The 21,259-nt window shown below is 39.9% G+C and overlaps 2 protein-coding genes across 10 annotated transcripts in view; one reads left to right on the top strand and one right to left on the bottom strand.

Moving 5' to 3' along the window:
* Positions 1-13,537, bottom strand: part of LOC110512735 (protein cordon-bleu) — a 67,852-nt gene extending 54,315 nt beyond the window's left edge. For 5 of the 9 annotated variants that reach the window (XM_036971453.1, XM_036971461.1, XM_036971519.1 and 2 more), the window contains exons 1-2: positions 13,024-13,537; positions 12,495-12,566 (exon numbers count right to left, since the gene is read on the bottom strand). In XM_036971453.1, the coding sequence (XP_036827348.1) occupies positions 12,495-12,566; positions 13,024-13,037 (86 nt within the window). In that variant the 5' untranslated portion in view covers positions 13,038-13,537. Of the gene's footprint in view, positions 1-12,494; positions 12,656-13,023 lie in introns of all 9 variants that reach the window. The other 4 variants (XM_021592925.2, XM_021592929.2, XM_036971508.1 and 1 more) reach the window with 4 other exon arrangements.
* A 2,869-nt stretch (positions 13,538-16,406) lies between these two features.
* Positions 16,407-19,341, top strand: LOC110512719 (C-C chemokine receptor type 5-like). The gene is made up of 2 exons (XM_021592921.2): positions 16,407-16,516; positions 17,925-19,341. Exon 2 carries the CDS (start codon positions 17,933-17,935, stop codon positions 18,992-18,994), a length of 1,062 nt encoding a protein of 353 aa, XP_021448596.2. The 5' UTR covers positions 16,407-16,516; positions 17,925-17,932; the 3' UTR covers positions 18,995-19,341.
* The last annotated feature ends 1,918 nt before the right edge of the window (positions 19,342-21,259 follow it).

Raw genomic sequence — 21,259 nt, 5'->3', positions numbered from 1 at the left:
AACAAATAGAAATGCCTGCTCTCAATAGAAACGAGGTTATAGTTTCAGGGATACACCTAAAGTATAAATGAACCAGTATGCTACAGCAGGAAAATAATCCCGCAGCAACAGGAAATGTGAATTATTATGTGGATTATAATCAATTAACATTTTTGTAGGGGTTGACACACATTTCGTAAGGGAAAATCAAGTCTGACATTTCAAAGAGGAAATTACAAACTTGAGAAGACTTTTAAAACCTCAAGGAAACAAAACTGTTTTAAATGTCCCCCTGCAAATGGGTGATCAAATTAAGATCCTACATCTGTACACACAAATGTAAGTAAGGGAAATGAGGGTGGGGCAGGGGACTGCTTAGTGAGCAAAATGTTAATGGACCACAAGCTTTAAGACTTGAACCTGACCAAAAATACAACCCACTGCACTGGGTGTGTCTCTGAAGCTGGTCTGAGGCCCGTCTGGTCTGGGGAGACAAGCAGGAGTGTAGCTGGTGCTTAGGGACAACACTCTCTACTGCTAATGGGGAGTGTATTTTAGGTAACATTACCAGGGAACAGACAGAGAAGCATGGACAACATAGTGATAAGACAATAAATGGTTGACAGTCAAAGGGTGAAATCAAAGTGAAGATGCACAGTGGCTTATTATTTTAGATGATCTTTGGTCCATATAATCGACTGTAAACTCAAAACAGGCACTGCGAGTAGTCACTCTGCCACAACAAAAAGCCAGTAAAGCATTTGAGCAAAAGGACATGTTAAAATACAGACTGTAATATACTTCATGCGGTAAAATATGAACATCCATTTCAAATTTCAAATGTTTACAAGCAATAATAGATAGTTAATTGGGTATTACAGCTGCATGCAACTGAGGAATTCTGCATTTTCCAAGCTATATTGGACCAAACTCTTTTGTGAGGCAGGCAAATGAAACTGGGAGCCCTAAACTAAACCCCACGTCAATCTGGAGACTATTTGGGCTGAGACCCATTACTACACGCTTATAGATGGTCCCTTAGCTCAGACAACAACACCAGGCCCAGGCATTTACAGTAGTAAACACACACACAGTGCTAATTAAGACTGTTGGCCTAGGTCTATACACTTTAGCCTTTTAGACCTGGGACTGGAACTGCTCATAGCCCCTAAAACACACACAATATTCCAATTCACACAAAAGAGAAACAAATAAACTTAAGCCAACTCCAGAGCAGTTGCAACTGTATGTCACAATATACAGTGAGTATCCACATGGTTGAAACTCACCGAAATAGTAAGCGGGACTATTTCGCAATTGTGTCATCTTCAACATGACAATATGCAAAATAAATATACATAAAATTAAACACATACTGTTGTGATCAGGGTTGAACTCCCGATAACGTCCTATAGCACAGTAAGGCAGAGCAGGGCTAGGAAGAGCAAGGCTCTCTGGGCTAGCTAAGCTAAAAAGGCTGGCGTCTCAGGATGTCTGAAAGTTGTCCCAAATGGCACTCTAATCCCTATGTAGTGTACTACTTTTGACCAGGGTCCATACACAGCTTCAGACATGAATTACAGACTGCCAGTTATCTGCCTGTCTGGCCTTTACAGGGCTTCATTTGGTAAAGTCCTTCATCACTTTGAAACCACATCGTGCTTTAGTAGCCTCCACTAAAATTGCCTGCTCAGATTTCAAAATCTAGTCACCCAGGTACCAAAAATGAGCATTTAATCTCCTCAGAAGTGGACTGTGTCCCAAATGGCACCCTAGTCCCTTGACAGGGACCATAGGTCAAAATAGGGCTGGGCGATAAATCAATAGCAATAATTATTGGAGGTAATTACTTCCCTCATTAACGATATAAAACATTTAGATTAATTTTCGGTAATGTCGATATAGAATAATTAGGTACAGCAGTCCATTTCACCTCTGTGACGCAGCAGGAATGTGCAGAGAAGTGACAATATGCACGTGGAGAGGTATATGTCCACAAAAAAAACACATAGCATCTCAAGTGATGGAGTAGCCACAATTAACCACATAATTAGTGATGTAGGTGAAAACAGTGTCCGTGATAGCCATAGAGAAGGAGCAGCTTACAACGAAGAAACTATTGATAAAAAGGGTTAAACTGTTTCAGTAATTTGGAAGTGGTTTGGCATTTTGAAGTCCGACAGAAGAGCAGAACAATGTTCGGTGCAAATTGTGCCGTAGACAGGTGGCTACGAAGTCCGGTAATATGACAAACCTTTTTCAACATCTGAAACAAAGTCACTCTTTGGAACATGCAGGAAGTTTGAGTTTGCGCAATGGTATTGATAAACTCCCCCTGAAGCACCAGCCAATCTAGGGATGTTTGCCCGAAGCAGTCAACACTGACAGTGTTTATGCCCTTACAATCAAACATCGAAAAGACAAAGACATCACAAATGCTATTATGCATTGCATTGCTAAGGACATGCTACCAATTAGCACAGTCGAAAAGGAAGGTTTCAAGAGGCTTATCAATGGTAGAGTTGAAGTCAGAAGTTTACATACACTTTTAAATTTCTTGTTAACAAACTGTAGTTTTTGCAAGTTTTAAGACATCTACTTTGTGCATGACAAGTAATTTTTCCAACAATTGTTTACAGACAAATTATTTCATGGAATCATAATTCAAGTGGGTCAGAAGTTCACATACACTAAGTTGACTGTGCCTTTAAACAGCTCGCAAAATTCCAGAAAATTATGTCATGGCTTTAGAAGCTTCTGATAGGTTAATTGACATCATTTGAGTCAATTGGAGGTGTACCTGTGGATATATTTCAAGGCCTACCTTCAAATTCAGTGCCTCTTTGCTTGACATCATGGGAAAATCAAAAGAAATTAGCCAAGACCTCAGAAAAAGAATTGTAGACCTCCACAAGTCTGGTTCATCCTTGGGAGCAATTTACAAACGCCTGAAGGTACCACGTTCATCTGTACAAACAATAGTACGCAAGTATAAACATCATGGGACCACGCAGCCGTCATACCGCTCAGGCAGGAGATGCGTTCTGTCTCCTAGAGATGAACGTACTTTGGTGCGAAAAGTTCAAATCATTCCCAGAACAGCAGCAAAGGACCTTGTGAAGATGCTGGAGGAAACAGGTACAAATGTATCTATATCCACAGTAAAACGAGTCCTATATTGACATAACCTGAAAGGCCGCTCAACAAGGAAGAAGCCACTGCTCCAAAACCGCCATAAAAAAAAGCCAGACAAAGATCGTACTTTTTGGAGAAATGTCCTCTGGTCTGATGAAACAAAAATGACCATAATGGCCATAAAGACCATTGTTATGTTTGGAGGAAAAAGGGGGAGGCTTCCAAGCAAAGGACACGGGGAAGCACGGGGAAAGGTAGCATCATGTTGTGGGGGTGCTTTGCTGTACTTCACAAAATAGATGGCATCATGAGGAAAGAAAATTATGTGGATATATTGAAGCAACATCTCAAGACATCAGTCTTGGTGGCAAATGGGTCTTCCAAATGAACAATAACCCCAAGCATACTTCCAAAGTTGTGGCAAAATGGTTTAAGGACAACAAAGTCAAGGTACTGGATTGGCCATCACAAAGCCCTGACCTCAAACCTATAGAACATTTGTGAGCAGAACTGAAAAAGTGTGTGCGAGCAAGGAGACTTACAAACCTGACTCTGTCAGGAGGAATGGTCCAAAATTCACCCAACGTATTGTGGGAAGCTTGTGGAAGGCTACCCAAAACGTTTGACCCAATTTAAAGGCAATGCTACCAAATACTAATTGAGTGTATGTAAACTTCTGACCCACTGGGAATGTGATGAAAGAAATAAAGGCTGAAATAAATCATTCTCTCTACTATTATTCTCACATTTCACATTCTTAAAATAAAGTGGTGATCCTAACTGACCTAAGACAGGGAATTTTTTACTAGGATTAAATATCAGGAATTGTGAAAAACTGAGTTTAAATGTATTTGGCTCAGGTGTATGTAAACTTCCAACTTCAACTGTACCTGCTCCCTGGCTGCAAACATGGAACAATTTTCCTTCAAGTATAATTGTATGTGTAGCTCACATAATTAAAAAAAGTAATCTTTATTTAACTAGGCAAGTCAGTTAAAAACAACTTCTTACTTACAATGACGGCCTATCGGGGAACAGTGGGTTAACTGCCTTGTTCTTGGGTAGAACAACAGATTTTTGCCTTGTCAGCTCAGGGATTCAATCTAGCAACCTTTCGGTTACTGGCCCAATGCTCTAACCATGGTTTGTTCAGACAATCTTGAGTTTGAAGCAGATATGCACCTTTTAAACATTATTTGATTAATATCGTGATAATTATCGTTATCGAATGAAAAAATATATAGATATCGTGATAATTTATTTGCCATATCGCCCAGCCATAAGTCAAAAGTAGTGCACTATACTCTATAGGGAATAGGGTGCCATTTGGTACATTCTTCCATCCCTGTGAGTGATTTACGGGCTCCGTTTCCCTTTAAACCTTCCTTCTTGTTCTTGCCATGTCAAATAAAGCTGTTAATGCCTCTGTGATGACATTAGCTGACAAGTAGAACACCCTAACAAATGGAAGTTGTCATAGTAATCTAAAGAGAACAATTTTACCAACAGCTAAAGGTGCTACCTTTCACATGTTCCATTGGGAAAAAATTATTATCAATCCAATAAGTGAGTCGTTCCCCAAAATGAGTGCCTTTTGAGTCCCTTTCATATTTTATTTAAATATGAAAGGGACGCAAAATAAGTAATTGTGCACAAATATTGAACTTGAAAAACCTGTTATATTAAATCAGGGCGGCAGGGTAGCCTAGTGGTTAGAGTGTTGGACTAGTAACCGGAAGGTTGCAAGTTCAAACCCCTGAGCTGACAAGGAACAAATCTGTCGTTCTGCCCTTGAACAGGCAGTTAAACCCACTGTTCCTATGCCGTCATTGAAAATAAGAATTTGTTCTTAACTGAGTTAAATGAAGTGTCCTTTAAAATAGAAATGCAATAACAGTTTTTTTTATTTTTATATATGACTAAAAACTTTCAGCATTTTGACATGTCCCTCTGTGTATCCTCTGTCTTCCAGGAAGATACTTAACCTGGAGAAATGTTGGGGTTTTCACCAGGATTGTAAAGCCCTAGTTTTGTTGCTTTGATAGTCATTTCTGAATACTATTATTAATTTAAAGTGATGTTTTTATTTTAAAAAGGTCAACCCTGCTCAACTCTTGCTTTAATTTTTTTAAAGAAACATTGATCTAATAGTCAAAATATTAGTCTAAAAGCAGGTGGGCTGGTTGTACCCTTTTTTACAGTTTTGTGGTGTTTTGTGGTGTAAAACTGAGCGGATCGAGCATAACACATCAACCCTGTTACCCAAACTAGAAATGTTTTAACAATTAAATTTTTTTGAGAAGTTTGCATTCGATTGTCCCTCCCTGTTGCACACAAGCTTCCATTCCTCATTTAATATGAAGTCCTCAATCCTGTTAGAGTCAACCCTGTTAATAGGCACTTACTATAATAATTAGGGTTGCACGATATAAATCAGTGAATATTTCGGAATCAGCCGATATTAGCTAAAAATGCCAACATCGGTATCGGACAATGTCTAGTTTAATGCCCTGATGTGCAAAACCGATGTCAAGGCTGACGTGCATACCTATATAAATGTAGGTACATGACGTAATGACGCCACGTAACATTTTGCGCTATACGTGCAACACAACATTCCTAAACTAGCCAACGATGTCTGCTGTGTGGATCGAGCAGTCATTTGAAAGAGTAACAGAATTTCATCGAGACGAGGCGAAATCCATTAAAGCCAAGATAATGGAATTTATTACCCTTGACAATCAACCGTTCTCTGTCGTGGGTGATGTTGGCTTTCGCCAACTGGTCGAGCACCGGTACACACTACCATGTGCACTATTTTTCAGATGTTGCCCTACTGGAATTACACAGTAATAGTGTCACGGCTATTAGCTTCACAATATACATACTATGGAACGCCGTTTGGGTATTTGCGTGTCAAGAAAGATACAGTAGCACTGTCAAAGCTGTACAAAAGTCTGCAAACAAGCAAATATCAGCCACGAACAATGTGAATACAATACTGCGTTGGTAATAAAGCATAATTTGTTTGACCGCAACTTCTGGGGTAGCTAGCTTTAGCTTGGTATTTAGCTAGCACCAATACAACCAGCCTGAAGACAATGGCCAGTAGAAACTGCAGTGATTTTCATTCTTCTTCGCAATGATTTAGGAATCCTTGTGAGTAAGTATTAGCTAGGTTGCCACTTGTTGTTCGCCTATTGAAATTGAACTTCAGTTCATGAAAATAAATAGCTAGCTAGCTAGCTAGCTACTTAACCCTGTTGCCCAAAGCTAAAGTTATAAGCAGCCAGCTAGCTTCATTTGGCTAGTGAGGCTCAACCGGACTGTGTTGTGAAGCTAGCCACAATAAGGATTAGGCACAATAGTGAAATTTGCAGATGGCCTTCAAAATAAAACTGTGTCATTGACAGTGATGCAAATTAATAGAAATAGTAGAATTATGCCATACTTTTATGTTGAAGGCAAACCGCAAAGTCCATTGTTGTAGCTAGCTTCACATAGATGGGTCAGACCACCATTAATCAAATAAGAACTGTCTTATAAATTAGGTTTATTTTAGATGATGACACCTAGCTATATAGTTAGCTAGCTCACTATGGCTACTGAAACAGATTGTTTGCATCCATGAGCTAGCTAGCTTTTTTTATGACCAGCACTGCAGGTGCATGAGACGACTTTACCAGCATCATAGCATACGTATAGTTGTGACATATGAAATACGAGTGATAGTGTAATCAATGTGTAATAACTACGTAAAAAACGTATGAACCCGTTAAATTATTATGTGACATGCAGTCATATTCAGGTCCTGATTGGTCAACAAGCTTATCTGACACGTCAAATAGTGTTATTTAACACGTAAAAGTGTTAAATAGTATATTCTTTGACACGCAAGACCCAAACGGCGTCCCATAGTAAAGACCCAAACGGCGTTCCATAGAAATCCTGGTTGGGAATGAAACGACTGAACAAACAAATAATGAAACAGCAGAGCAAGTAAGTGAAAGAAATAGGTTTTGATTATGTTTTACTGGTAATGGGGACATACGTAAATGCCAACAAAATAACATTTTGGTAAGTGTGGTGTGCGTGTGTGTAATCTTTATTTAACTAGGCAAGTCAGTAAAGAACAAATTCTCATTTACAATGACGGCCTACCCCGGATGACGCTGGGCCAATTGTGTGCTGCCCTATGGGACTCTTAATCACGGCTGGATTTGATACAGCCTGGATTCGAACCAGTGACTGTAGTGATGCCTCTTGCACTGAGATGTAGTGCCCTGGACCGCTGCATCGATGTGTGTGTGCCAATTATTTAACTGTACTAGAATGCTTAAAAAGGCCGCAATTTTTTTTTTAAAAATCGGTATCGGGTTTTTTGGCAAGGAAAATATTAGATATCGGTATCAGCCAAAAATGTCATGTGGGAGCATCACTGATAGTAATTTCTTTATTTTAAACTACTTAGGGATAGCCCCCTTTTTTTCAATTTTCGCCTAAAATTATATACCCAAATCTAACTGCCTGTAGCTCAGGCCCTGAAGCATTCTGGGTACGATTTGAAAGGAAACACTGAAGTTTGTGGAAATGTGAATTGAATGTAGGAGAATATAACACAATAGATCTGGTAGAAGAAAATACAACCGTTTTTTTTCTACCACCATCTTTGAAATGCAACAGTTCTAGCCATCACTCTGCTTGTAATTCCGATGGTGTCCACAAGACAGCAGCAGTGTATGTGCAAAGTTTCAGACGGATAACTTGAAGTATGAGCAAACTACTTGACATTTAGTGTGAAGTCACACAGGTACATTCGGGCAAATCGTGAAGGAGACATTTACATTCTTCTGCAAGAATATCGTCAAATCTGTATACTTGGACTTTGAATTAGCTTTTCCAGTATTAGTAGCCATATTACAAGTTCAACATTTGCAAAACACCCAGTTTTCATAACTCTCCATATTCTTATAACTTTTTGTCCAAAAGGAAAAGACTTGCTGTTGCACAAGGTTAGCGGCAACATTTTGCGACAGATACAGGGTTTCCCTGCTCATTGGCCATCTAGCTAGCTTCGTTTGACCCCTATTGACTGTAACTTTGTCAAATAAGCACCAATCAAGTGAAGACCGCCGACGTCATTGGGTGCTATGAAGGTGCCGCTCTCTGACCAAATTTAGTGTCCTATAGGATATACTACACCCCTAATGATATAGTGAAGTCTGGTTACGTTCTAGGATCTCTGAGGAATAAATACGAATGTGATTTGACTGGTTGAAACAACATTTACGGTTAGATTTTCACAGATTCCTTTCTTTGCAAATTGAATGAGTGGAAACACAAAATCGATTGTGCATGCTATATGGACCTTTTTATGATATGAAAAAGGATTTTATCTAACAAAACACTTCATGTTATCTCTGGGACCCTTTGGATGATAAATCAGAGCAAGATTTCAGAATGTAAGCACACATTTCACCTTCAGGAGGTGAATTTATCAAACCCATCGCGGTGAAAAAAGTGTTTTGTTGTTAGGAGCTCTCCTCAAACAATAGCATGGCATTTTTTTTCGCAGTAATAGCTACTGTAAATTGGAAAGCGTAGTTATATTAACAATAATTTAAGCTTTCAGCTGATATAAGACATATGTACCGACATTTGTTTTTTCTCTAAAATCTGCGCTCGTGACACACGGCACTGCATGATTTACAACTATCCCGTTGACGGGACGCCTATCCCTAAGTTGGGAAAACGTTCAACTTTATTAAAAAAAACATGTGCTCTTCACGACAGAAAATAAATGTTGTGAAAAAAATATTAAGTTACACTACTCAAAAGGCACCTAATCGATGGAACAACCCAACTACTGCTTTTCTTGGCCAGGGATCACTTGAAAAAGAGATGAAAAATGTTCAGTCAATGGGAACAACCAAGGAAATGGCACCATTGGGCTCCAGAGGGACAGGCAGAGCAGAGGGGAATGTTCAGCAACTGCTGTCTTTAAATAACCACTATTCATCATGTGCTCTCTGCAACATGTCATAGGAGGTGATTATATAAAAGCCTTCAGCGGGGTGGAGGAGATGCAGGACCATGGGTGCAAAATACAAAGGATTTTGTTTACTTGCAGGTAATAAGGGTTGTGGACATCAGCCTCCCACAACAACACCAGTAAATAGATTCTACCACATTATGACGTCTGAAGGATAGAACGTGTTTCTGCACAAAAAGATATAGAATAATAAGTATAAAACAATCCCAGTACTGAAGTGTCCGATTTACATCTGTAAGAAGATTTGCATTACACTGTATGATGTAATTGTGTAGATTAGGATAGATTGAAAGTGCAACACAGCAGTTTTAGAGATTAAGTTTTGTGTTGCCTTCACCGAATGGGAAGGAGCTGCAGCATATGGAGTCAACAACAACAACAAAGGTAACAAAAGAACTACACAGAGACAGTACAAATTCAGTAACAGCCACTGCACAAACGCCACTGCTTCTGTTATGAACTGGCCCACAGTTGTTTTCCAATCAGTGGTCATACATGTATTTTCTATAGAATTCAACTGGAATTCTCTGCCAGTCAATACATACAGTACTGTATGCTATGGCTTTTGATGTGTCTGCTGACAACTACCTCAACTAAAGAGAGAAGAGAAAAATAGTTTTATGCTTACAACAATTCATGAAGTGTATATTTTTGTTTAAAGAATATAGCCTCATATATACATATACACAAGTTCAAAAGTTTGGGGTCACTTAGAAATGTCCTTGTTTTTGAAAGAAAAGCACATTTTTGTCCATTAAAATAACATCAAATTGATCAGAAATACAGTGTGGACATTGTTAATATTGTAAATGACTATTGTAGCTGAAAATGACAGATTTCTTATGGAATATCTACATAGGTGTACAGAGTCCCATTATCAGCAACCATCACTCCTGTGTTTCAATGGCACGTTGTGTTAGCTAATCCAAGTGTATTATTTTAAAAAGGCTAGAAAACCCTTTTGCAATTATGTTACCACAGCTGAAAACTGTTGTTCTGATTAAAGAAGCAATAACACTGGCCTTCTTTAGACTAGTTGTGGAAGAGGGGAACCCAAGAGCAGACTCAGATGAGGAGACTGGATGACGTAACCAAGGTATTTATTGAAACACGGGGGGGTGGAGTGCAGGTCAGGGGAAGCTCCGGCAGGTTGCTGGAAAACAGGTGCGGAGGCTGAGGCTGGATCGAGATGGTTTGAGACAGGGTAAGCAGGTCCGGAGGGAATCCAAGGAGTAGTAGAGTGGGGAATCAAGAACAGAGTAGCAGAATGACAAGACGTGGGACTGGAGACAGGGACCAGAGTCAGCGCTGGCAGAATGAGCAGAGATTACAATCTGGCAGCGTGGAAGTGGCAGGGCTGAGTATTTGTAGAGGTCTTGATTATGGAACAGGTTGCAGCTGGTGGGGATCTGCTCTGACTCCAGCACACCTGTCTCCACACACACACACACACACACACACACACAGAGGGAGAGAGTACTGGAGGAGTGGCGGCAGGTCAAGGAGACACAGGATAAGCAGTAGAGGGCGTTGCAGGAGCAGATGTGACAGTTGAGTATCTGGAGCATCAGCATTTGTGGGTTTTATTATAGGCACAAAATGGCCAGAAACAAAGAACTTTCTTCTGAAACTGTTCTGAGAAATAAAGGCTATTCCATATGAGAAATTGACAAGAAACTGAAGATCTTGTACAACGCAGTGTACTAATCCCTTCACAGAACAGCTCAAACTGTCTCTAACCAGAATAGAAAGAGGAGTGGGAGGCCCCGGTGCACAGATGAGCAAGATGACAAGTACATTAGAGTGTCTAGTGCAAAACACCAGTCTCAACGTCAACAGTGAAGAGGCGACTCCGGGATGCTGGCATTCTAGGCAGAATGGCAACGAAAAAGCCATATCTCAGACTGTCCAATAAAAATAAAAGATTAAGATGGGCAAAAGAACAGACAGTTTGAGGTTCTCGGATCACAAAGAAAAACATTCGTGAGACGCAGAAAAAATGAAAAGGAGTGCTTGACACAATCTGTCAAGCATGGTGGAGGCAATGTGATGGTCTGGGGGTGCTTTGGTGATAGTAAAGTGGGAGATTTGTACAGGGTAAAAGGGATCTTGAAGAAGGAAGACTATCACTCCATTTTGCAACGCCATGCCATACCCTGTGGACGGCGCTTAATTGGAGCCAATTTCCTCCTACAACAGAACAATGAGCCAAAGCACAACTCCAATCTATGCAATAACTATTTAGGGAAGAAGCAGTCAGCTGGTATTCTGTCTATAATGGAGTGGACAGCACAGTCACCGGATCTCAACCCTATTGAGCTGTGGGAGCAGCTTGACTGTATGGTCCGTAAGAAGTGCCCATCAAGCCAATCCAACTTGTGAGAGGTGCTTCATGAAGCATGGGTGAAATCTCTTCAGATTACCTCAACAAATTGACAACTGGAATGCCAAAGGTCTGCAAGGCTACGATTGCTGCAAATGGAGGATTCTTTGACGAAAGCAAAGTTTGAAGGACAATTATTATTTCAATTAAAAATCATTATTTATAACCTTGTCAACATCTTGACTATATTTCCTATTCATTTTGCAACTCATTTAATGGAAAACAAGGACATTTCTAAGTGCCCCCAAACTTTTGAACGTTAGTGTGTAAGTATGTATGTATGTATGTATGTATGTATGTGTTTGTATGTATGTATGTATGTATGTATGTACACACACTGAACAAGAATATAAATGCAACATGCAAAGTGTTGGTCCCATGTTTCATTGCATGTTGCATTTATATTTTTGTTCAGTATATATTTGACAGAGCTACAGTAAGAATTTAAAACGGGGGCGGCAGGTAGCCTAGTGGTTAGAGCCCTGGACTAGTAACCGAAAGGTTGCAACTGCAAGATCAAATCCCTGAGCTGACAAGGTATAAATCTGTTGTTCTTCCCCTGAACAAGGCAGTTAACCCACTGTTCCTAGGCTGTCATTGAAAATAAATGACTTGCCTAGTTAAATATAGGTGAAAAAAGACTGACCTGAAAATAAGAGTGTTCTTAAATGACTTGCCTAGTTAAATAAAGGTGAAAAAAGACTGACCGTCCGATCACAAATGAGCTTCATGCAACTCAAAGGCCTGCTAGGTGGAAAATAGGCTTTCTCCATGTTTCTCTTGTGTCAAGTGACCTTATGACCAAGTTGGTCTCCATCACCATTCCTCAATATTATGATAATTTGATTGTTTAAACAGTTATTCAAACACAATACTTATTCACATACATATTTGGAATGGGAAAGACAAACAACAGTTATTAGAAACCTCAAATTCCTCACTTACCCTATTGGAGGTTTTGTGGCTGTGTTGACTTCTCCAAAGTCCATCTTCTGCATGTGGCACTGACTGTTTTTGCTAATATCCAACTTCAATGGTAAATGCTTGGCTATCCTCAATATTTTCCTTTTGTCCTGTCATCAAGGACACCAAAGCTCTACTGATATCTAAGCCCATTGATATCCAAATAACCGATAAAACAAAAAAAAGTAATTTTATAATTCTTAAACAAAATGTGGGTGCTATTTTTCTAATGAAACAATAGTTGAGAATTGTTTGATTACTTCTAGGCAACAATACAGTAAACAAAATGTCAGTGGGCTAGGCTATTTAAAAATAAGAATTACACATTAGTTTCACATCAATTGCAAAGTAGGATTTACAGGTCCATACAAAAGTGACTGCTGAAATTTGACAGACTAAAGTCCTGCAACATAGTAACAGTTGTCTACACAACAAAAAGTCGCAGCGCAGAGACACAAAGTAACCATATAATCTTTCAGGATGTGATAGGTAGAATAGTGAGTGTACTTACGTCGACTCAAACATTGTTTCAATTCATTTTCATATTCTCATAGCAATTGGAAAGCGATTTTGGAATAATCCGTGTATATGCCTGTTGTCCCTGTTCTAGTCCAAGCCCGCCTTCGTCAGCACTCTAACGTCAATCATGCTCATTGGGAATTCACTGCCAGCTCCAGAAGGCGAGCGAGCGGTAGGACTGGGACGCACACAACGCGACAGTTTTCATTAAAAAAAAAAAAAAATTTTTATTGAGTGCCACATTTAACTTAAAACACATTCACGTTTTGATCGCTGTTTATACGTCAATTTAATAAAACTATGCTACTATAAAGGTGTAAATTGGGAATAATTTAATGTAGTACTGTGGAAAGAATGAGTCCATGTCGTAGGCAGGCTGTAAAGTGGCACTATCTGGGCATGGTGAGCATATGAATTAAAAGGTTATTTCTATTGAGTTAAGCGAACGCATCGATAATGAAGAACTCATAGTTGCCAATACCATAAAACTCTGTTTCATCATACTGAAAATCCAACTATTTGAATTTAAACCCTGGATCCCAGCATCCCTTGCAATAATTTATTCACTTAAACCCCGCCCTTTCTTTGCGCACCACAAACAGCCCACTTACTGTACATTACACAAATTGCTGATCATTCAAGAATATCTAGAGAACAAAAAAGAAAGGAGGACCAAAGCACTCTTCATATAATTAATTACAATTCCTTTATTTGTATGGCATGTTCAATAGAAACAAGCTTTTTAAAAAATCCGAAGCGTTTCGGCTGCATGGCCTGGTCATGGTCAGGGAGTACAAAAAAATAATACAATGTCCTCTTTTGAACAGCTTTTCGAATTAGCCCTAATTTGAAGAGGGAGTGGTCACAAAATTGATTGGACACACCTAGTAAGCAATACTATGCACATTAAAAAGGGAAATACTGTAGCTATGTTATCAAAAAATTCAACTCCAAGCTAGAACTATCAGAACGCCTAGAAAGGTAGTGCTAACCTTAAATATGACTGGGAGAAGTGTCAAGAATAAGGAGGCAATATATTCCATAGTACACCAGAACACAGCAAACATGAACAACAGCAGTCTAAACATAGCTGAGGGCAATTGAGCAAAATGTCCACTAGATGACAGCAAATGGTCCTATCACGACCCTACAGGAAGGGTGAGAAATCCATATCTTCATTTAAACCAGGGTATTTAGTGGCCTGTAGTTTGTAAATCCAACAACTTTCCTTTTGGTTTAACTGTTTAAGACGGTCCCCTTTTCTAATAGAGGCTGGAATATGATCAATACCCATAGCTTGTAGGGAGGCAGGTTTGCCATGGTGTAGGGACTTGTAGTGCCTTGCCATGGTGTAGGGACTTGTTGTGCCTTGCCATGGTGTAGGGACTTGTAGTGCCTTGCCATGGTGTAGGGACTTGTAGTGCCTTGCCATGGTGTAGGGACTTGTAGTGCCTTGCCATGGTGTAGGGACTTGTAGTGCCTTGCCATGGTGTAGGGACTTGTAGTGCCTTGCCATGGTGTAGGGACTTGTAGTGCCTTGCCATGGTGTAGGGACTTGTAGTGCCTTGCCATGGGGTAGTCTTCATTGCCTACCCGCATGGCATACTTGTGTTCCGCTAAGCGGTCTTGAAGGCGTCTCTTTGTCCATCCAATGTAGAACACCTTGCACTATGGATATTCCAATCTATAGATGACATGAGTGGTTTTGCAGTTAATGAAATGCTTGACGTCATATTCCGTTTTGGAAGCTGTGTCAACAAAATACTTTTTCTTTGCAATATTTCTGCAATGGTTACATTTAAAATAATATCTAGAGAACATTGATATTTCACTGTTCAAATAAAAAAACTCAAATGAACAGAAACTGAAAATATATTTCTAACTTTATAATAATGTAATTCTGGTGTTAGATACTTTGCACAAAGATGATGGAATGATTTTATTCTTCAGATCAGATATGGATCGATCTGTTTGAGGATTGCACGAAATCATGTTCACTTAACAACATGTATGGTGTAATTATCATACTGTTATTAATGAATACTGATGAAGTTGTCACAAACTCTGCCCACAGGAGGTCACTGTGTGACTTCAAATCAGATAATAGTGTGATTCGACGTGACTGCAACACTCAACAAAAAGCTGCAGTTAGTTTCAGTGGGTGGCAAAAAAAAAGCATTGTATTTGGAACAAAACACACACTAAACCCTAAACCTCAATTAAATCTTGTAATAAAACATGTGGAAATTCAGCAAGTTGAGATGACTAAACTGCTTGGAGTATCCCTGGATTGTAAACTGTCATGGTCAAAACATATTGATGCAGTAGTAGCTAAAATGGGGAGAAGTCTGTCTATAATAAAGCGATGCTCTGCCTTCTTAACAACACTATCAACAAGGCAGGTCCTACAGGCACAAGTTTTGTCGCACCTTGACTACTGTTCAGTCGTGTGGTCAGGTGCCACAAAAAAGGACTTGGGAAAATTGCAATTGGCTCAGAACAGGGCAGCACGGCTGGCCCTTGGATGTACACAGAGAGCTAATATTAATAATATGCATGTCAATCTCTCCTGGCTGAAAGTGGAGGAGAGATTGACTTCATCACTACTTTTATTTATGACAGATGTTGACATGTTGAGCGTACTGAGCTGTCTGTCTAAACTACTGGCACACAGCTCGGACACCCATGCATACCCCACAAGACATGCCACAAGCGGTCTCTTCACAGTCCCCAAGTCCAGAACAGACTATGGGAGGCACACAGTACTACATAGAGCCATGACTACATGGAACTCTATTCCACATCAAGTAACTGACGCAAGCAGGAAAATTTGATTTAAAAAAACTGATTAAAAAACAACTTATGGAACAGCGGGGACTGTGAAGCAACACAAACATTAGCACAGACACATGCATACACACACACACACGATAACATACTCACTATACATACACACTGTACATACACATGGATTTAGTACTATAGATATGTGGCAGTGGTGGAGTAGAGGCCTGAGGGCACACGGTGTGTTGTGAAACCTTGTAATGTTTTAAAATGGTATGACCTGCCTTCATTTTGCTGGTGGGGATCCATAATAAACACAAAAATACAAATATAGAGTTGAAGTGTCTATAATTTTGAGTTTGCATCCCAATATTCCACTTTATATACTTCACAGAGGACTGAAATATAATCGTTTGACATAGAAACACCAGATTTTCTGTGTTTACATTTTTTAAATGTTTATTAATTATGAATTTATTAAACTTTTTAATAACATTTCACCCATGAGGCCACTAGATAATTCGACAGCAGGAAGGGCTGACTATAACTTGACTATAATACTTTCACAGTACCTCCTTCTAAGGGAGGTGGAGGAATGCAGCAGCAGTACTATAGGCTATTGTACATCAGGACAATACATTCATCTTCAAGAGACTCAGAGAAGAAACACCAAAGAGCTAATTGATCATTAATTATACCTGGTGAGTACTTTTTGTCAACATCTAGAAACCTATTGAAGATATAAAATCTATACCTATTTCTAAGAGGTAACACAACAATTATTTATGCTTGTGACATTTTAAGCATTAAAAAATGAAAAAAAATGACATAATTACTTGAAGTGATGAATAGAGTTAAAAAAGATAGCCGTTGGATTACCGTACTCAATTTGTGCCCCAATTTAAATACACTTTTTGTTCATATATATAATATGAATTATAGACTACTTACAGGACTCTCCAACTCTGTTCCTGGAGAGCTACCCTCCTTTAGGTTTTCAATACAACCCTAGTTGTAACTAACCTAATTCAGTTTATCCACTGGCTAATTATTAGAATCAGGTGCCCTGGATTAGGATTGGAGTGAAAACCAACAGTAGCTCTCCTACAGTAGCTCTCCTACAGTAGCTCTCCTACAGTAGCTCTCCAGGAACAGGGTTGGAGAGCCCTGGCTATGACTTTCTAGATTTCTTTGACGGTGTAGTGAACACCTATAAGCACCTGAAGGTGTCAGAGCAGCCCCATAATCTGTATAATCAGCCTGTATAACAAACTAAATATGCTTCTCTGCTAAAATCTGGGTAAAATCTGTAAATTAATGTGAGTCTTATTCAATACATTTAGTAATCTACCAACCTTGCCAGAAGACATGCCAGCTAAGATAGTTAGACAAGCTACTCTAACCTGATTGATAGGCAGAAATGGCTTCTTGGTAGCTAGTTATGAGGTTGGGAACCTATCCGGACTAGCTAAACCAACTTCATAAAATTGCTAGGTGGCTAGTAGTATTACAGAGAAACAAACAAACAAAATTAACAAAAAAATTGCTTGCATTTTTTATAAAACAGGACAAATCTGAGGGAACGGGAAAGAGGGCATGACGCTTGTGTTTGTTTTGTTTGTTTTGATGAATATTCAGTACCATGATAATATTTCAAAGGAACAATTTAAAGGGGGAATTTGTGATTGTTTTTGCATTTAAATTCATGATATATATAACCATTGATTTGTAAAGAGTATAATTTATCATTCATATAAGCTGTTGTACACCAATAGAAATCTAAAATATAAGATTGTTTCACTCCATTGTTTGTAAACAATGTAATTGTCAACAAACACAGTATTGAACAAGTAAATTCCCACAAGTGTGTAACAGGACTAATATAAGCACCTCCCCCAAAATGATCATTATAATTAGTAGGTTCCATTTCTCCAGCCCCATCCCTCAGCTGTTTAACCAAACAGTGGCAGGGTGGCTCCTTTCTTATTGTTTGCAGATTGTTTGCAGATTTATTTGCAACTGCAGATTGCCACTATGACTATTCAGGTTGATTTTGAATGAAAGCACACCACCTTGACTAATAACAATACTATTTCTGTCTTTCTACAGACAAGGATATGGAGCCAACAACAGATTATAACTATTCTGCCTACTACGATGATACAGAACGGTTAGATACATCAGAGGGCCAGCCATGCAACAATGCCAATGTGAAGGAGTTTGGACGGGTGTTTCTGCCTACATTTTACAGCCTGGTCTTCATCGTGGGCGTCATTGGTAACGGCGTGGTGGTCTATGTCCTGGTGAAGTTTAGGAGGACCAGAAGCATGACAGACCTCTGTCTCCTCAATCTGGCACTGTCTGACCTTTTCTTCGTCATCTCCCTGCCTTTCTGGTCCCACTATGCCACCGCAGCCGAGTGGCTCCTGGGGGACTTTATGTGCCGACTGGTAACCGGACTGTACATGCTGGGGTTTTATGGCAGTATCTTCTTCATGATGATCTTGACAGTGGATCGCTATGTGGTCATAGTCCACTCTCACAAAATGGCCAGGCTCAGATCTGTCAGAGTAGGGGTCACTCTGTCTCTGCTCATGTGGGCTCTCAGTCTCTGTGCCTCTCTGCCTACAATCATCTTCACCAAAGTAAATAATGAGTCTGGGCTTACAACATGTAAACCAGAGTATCCAGAGGGTAGCATGTGGCGCCAGGTTTCTTATTTAGAGATGAATGTCTTGGGTCTACTTCTCCCTCTCTCCGTCATGGTGATCTGCTATTGCAGAATCGTTCCGATGTTAGTCAATATCAAAACCTCCAAAAAGCACAAAGCCATCAAACTGATAATCATCATAGTAGTAGTCTTTTTCTGCTTTTGGACCCCATACAATGTGGTCATTCTCCTGCGTTATCTGGAGGAACAAAGCTATTTTGGGGACTGTACAACTCACAAGAACATAGACCTGGCAATGCAGTGGACAGAGGTGATAGCGTTCACACACTGTTGTTTGAATCCGATCATCTATGCCTTTGTAGGGCAGAAATTCATGAGTCTTGTCCTGAAGTTACTAAGAAAATGGATGCCAATGTGCTTCACCAGGCCTAATATTAGTGAGTTGTCTGAACGAAAAAGCTCAGTCTATTCCAGGTCTTCTGAAATAACATCTACAAGATTGATGTAGATTGGCTTGTATACAAGCACAATTCAAATATACAAACTTTGAGAAGGGAAAAGACAGTAAAAGATGAAAGGAAAAACTACAAACAAATGTAAGTAGGATTTCTTTGAAAGTGTGGCCACCCTAGCTGTGAATCTATGCTTACAGAAGATACAGTAGTTATCAGTTGCTCTTTTGTATCTTTACATGCTCCAATTCCTTTGTTGATAGATACCTTTAAAGAGTGTTAGTTGAGTCCTCATGTGGTATTGTGTGAAGTGTGAAAAAAGTTGTAAAAAATTGACAGTATGTATGTACAGTGCATTCAGAAAGTATTCAGACCCCTTTCCTTTCCTTATTTACATAAGTAGTCAGACCTTTTGCTCGAAATTGAGCTCAGGTGCATCCTGTTTCCGTTGATCATCCTTGAGATGTTTCTACATCTTGGTTGGAGTCCCCCTGTGGTAAATTCAATTGATACGACATGATTTGTAAAGGCACACACCTGTCTATATAAGGTCCCACAGTTGACAGTGCATGTCAGAGCAAAAACCAAGCCATGAGGTCGGACAGGATTGTGCCAAGGTACAGATCTGGGGAAGGGTACCAAAACAGTTCTGCAACATTGAAGGTTCCCCAAGAAAACAGTGGCTCCATCATTCTTAAATAGAAGAACTTTGGAACCACCAAGACTCTTCCTAGAGCTGACCACCCGGCCAAACTGAGCAATCGAGGGAGAAGGGCCTTGGTCTTTGGTGACCAAGAATCCGATTGTCACTCTGACAGAGCTCCAGAGTTCCTATGTGGAGATGGAAGAACCTTCCAGAAGGACAACCATCTCTACAGCACTCTGCCAATCAGGCCTTTATGGTAGAGTGGCCAGACAGAAGCCACTCCTCAGTAAAAGGCACATGACAGACTCTCAGACCATGAGAAACAACATTCTCTGGTCTGATGAATCCAAGATTTAATTATTTGACCTGAATGCCAAGCATTCAGGAAACCTGGCACCATTCCTACAGTGAAACATGGTAGTGGCGGCATCATGCTGTGGGGATGTTTTTCAGTGGCAGAGACTGGGAGACTGGTCAGGATCAAGGGAAAGATGAACGGAGTACAGAGAGATCCTTGATGAGAACCTGCTCCAGAGCGCTCAGGACCTCAGACTGGGGCAAAGGTTCACCTTCCAACAGGACAACAACCCCAAGTACACAGCCAAGAAAATGCAGGCGTGGCTTCAGGACAAGTCTCTGAATGTCCATCAGTGGCCCAGCCAGAACCCGGACTTGAACCAGATTGAACATCTCTGGATAGACCTGAAAATAGCTATGCTATTCATTTTTTTCAATAACATGTTTCTTTTTTATTTCAAACCACACTTTTGACAGTTTGTTAATGGTATACGGTATTCTGTATGTAACGGGCATTTAGAAAATATCAATAAAGTCTTGTTTGGTGACATATCCCCCCTGTACCTTTTACTTGATGTTGACTTATTCAGCTTGGTCTACATGCACAGAGAGACATCACTTCACACCAAAACAACACAGGAACATAGCCTTGACATAGCTTACATGAAATAAGTAAGTGAGACTCAGAAGTGTCAAGGAAGTAAACGGCCAGCTACTTCTCGTAGTCCTTGTGTGGGTTATGTCTGTAGTAGTAGAAGGAGGTTGAGGTTTAGAGAGGTAGGCTGGTAACCGAACGGTTGCCGGTTTGAATCTCAGGGCTGATGGGGAAATCTGGTGGGAGTGTGCCAGAAAGTTCTACATAAATAGCTTTGTAGAACTTTCTAGGAAACACATATAGTCAAATCTCATCCAATATGGAAGCAAACTATTGTAAGATAAGCACAAGAGGCTGGAAAAAGCCCAGAGCAGTGCCATTGAATCGTGTAAAAGATTAAGTGACTTGCTCAAGGGCACAACGGCAACAGGCGGCACATGAGGTTCTGATGTCAGCAACTTTGTGGTTGCTGGCACACTCCCACCAGATTTCCCCATCAGCCCTGAGATTCAAACCGGCAACCGTTCGGTTACCAGCCTACCTCTCTAAACCTCAACCTCCTTCTACTACTACAGACATAACCCACACAAGGACTACTTCCATGTATGAATGTTACAGAATGCACCTTTTAAAATGTTATGTACTCTATTCATTTTTCATTTCTATCTTTCCATCTGAAAAGCAGTTCAAAGCAGCATCTACATGCGTGACAGATATCTGTATGTTTGGTGATGTTTCCCTCACCCACACTCATTCCCAGACATTTAGTTAGAGGGCCATTAC

This window comes from Oncorhynchus mykiss, chromosome 3 (assembly GCF_013265735.2).
Source record: "Oncorhynchus mykiss isolate Arlee chromosome 3, USDA_OmykA_1.1, whole genome shotgun sequence".
Taxonomy (NCBI): Eukaryota; Metazoa; Chordata; class Actinopteri; order Salmoniformes; family Salmonidae; genus Oncorhynchus; species Oncorhynchus mykiss.
This window is presented reverse-complemented; position numbering and strand designations above follow the sequence as displayed.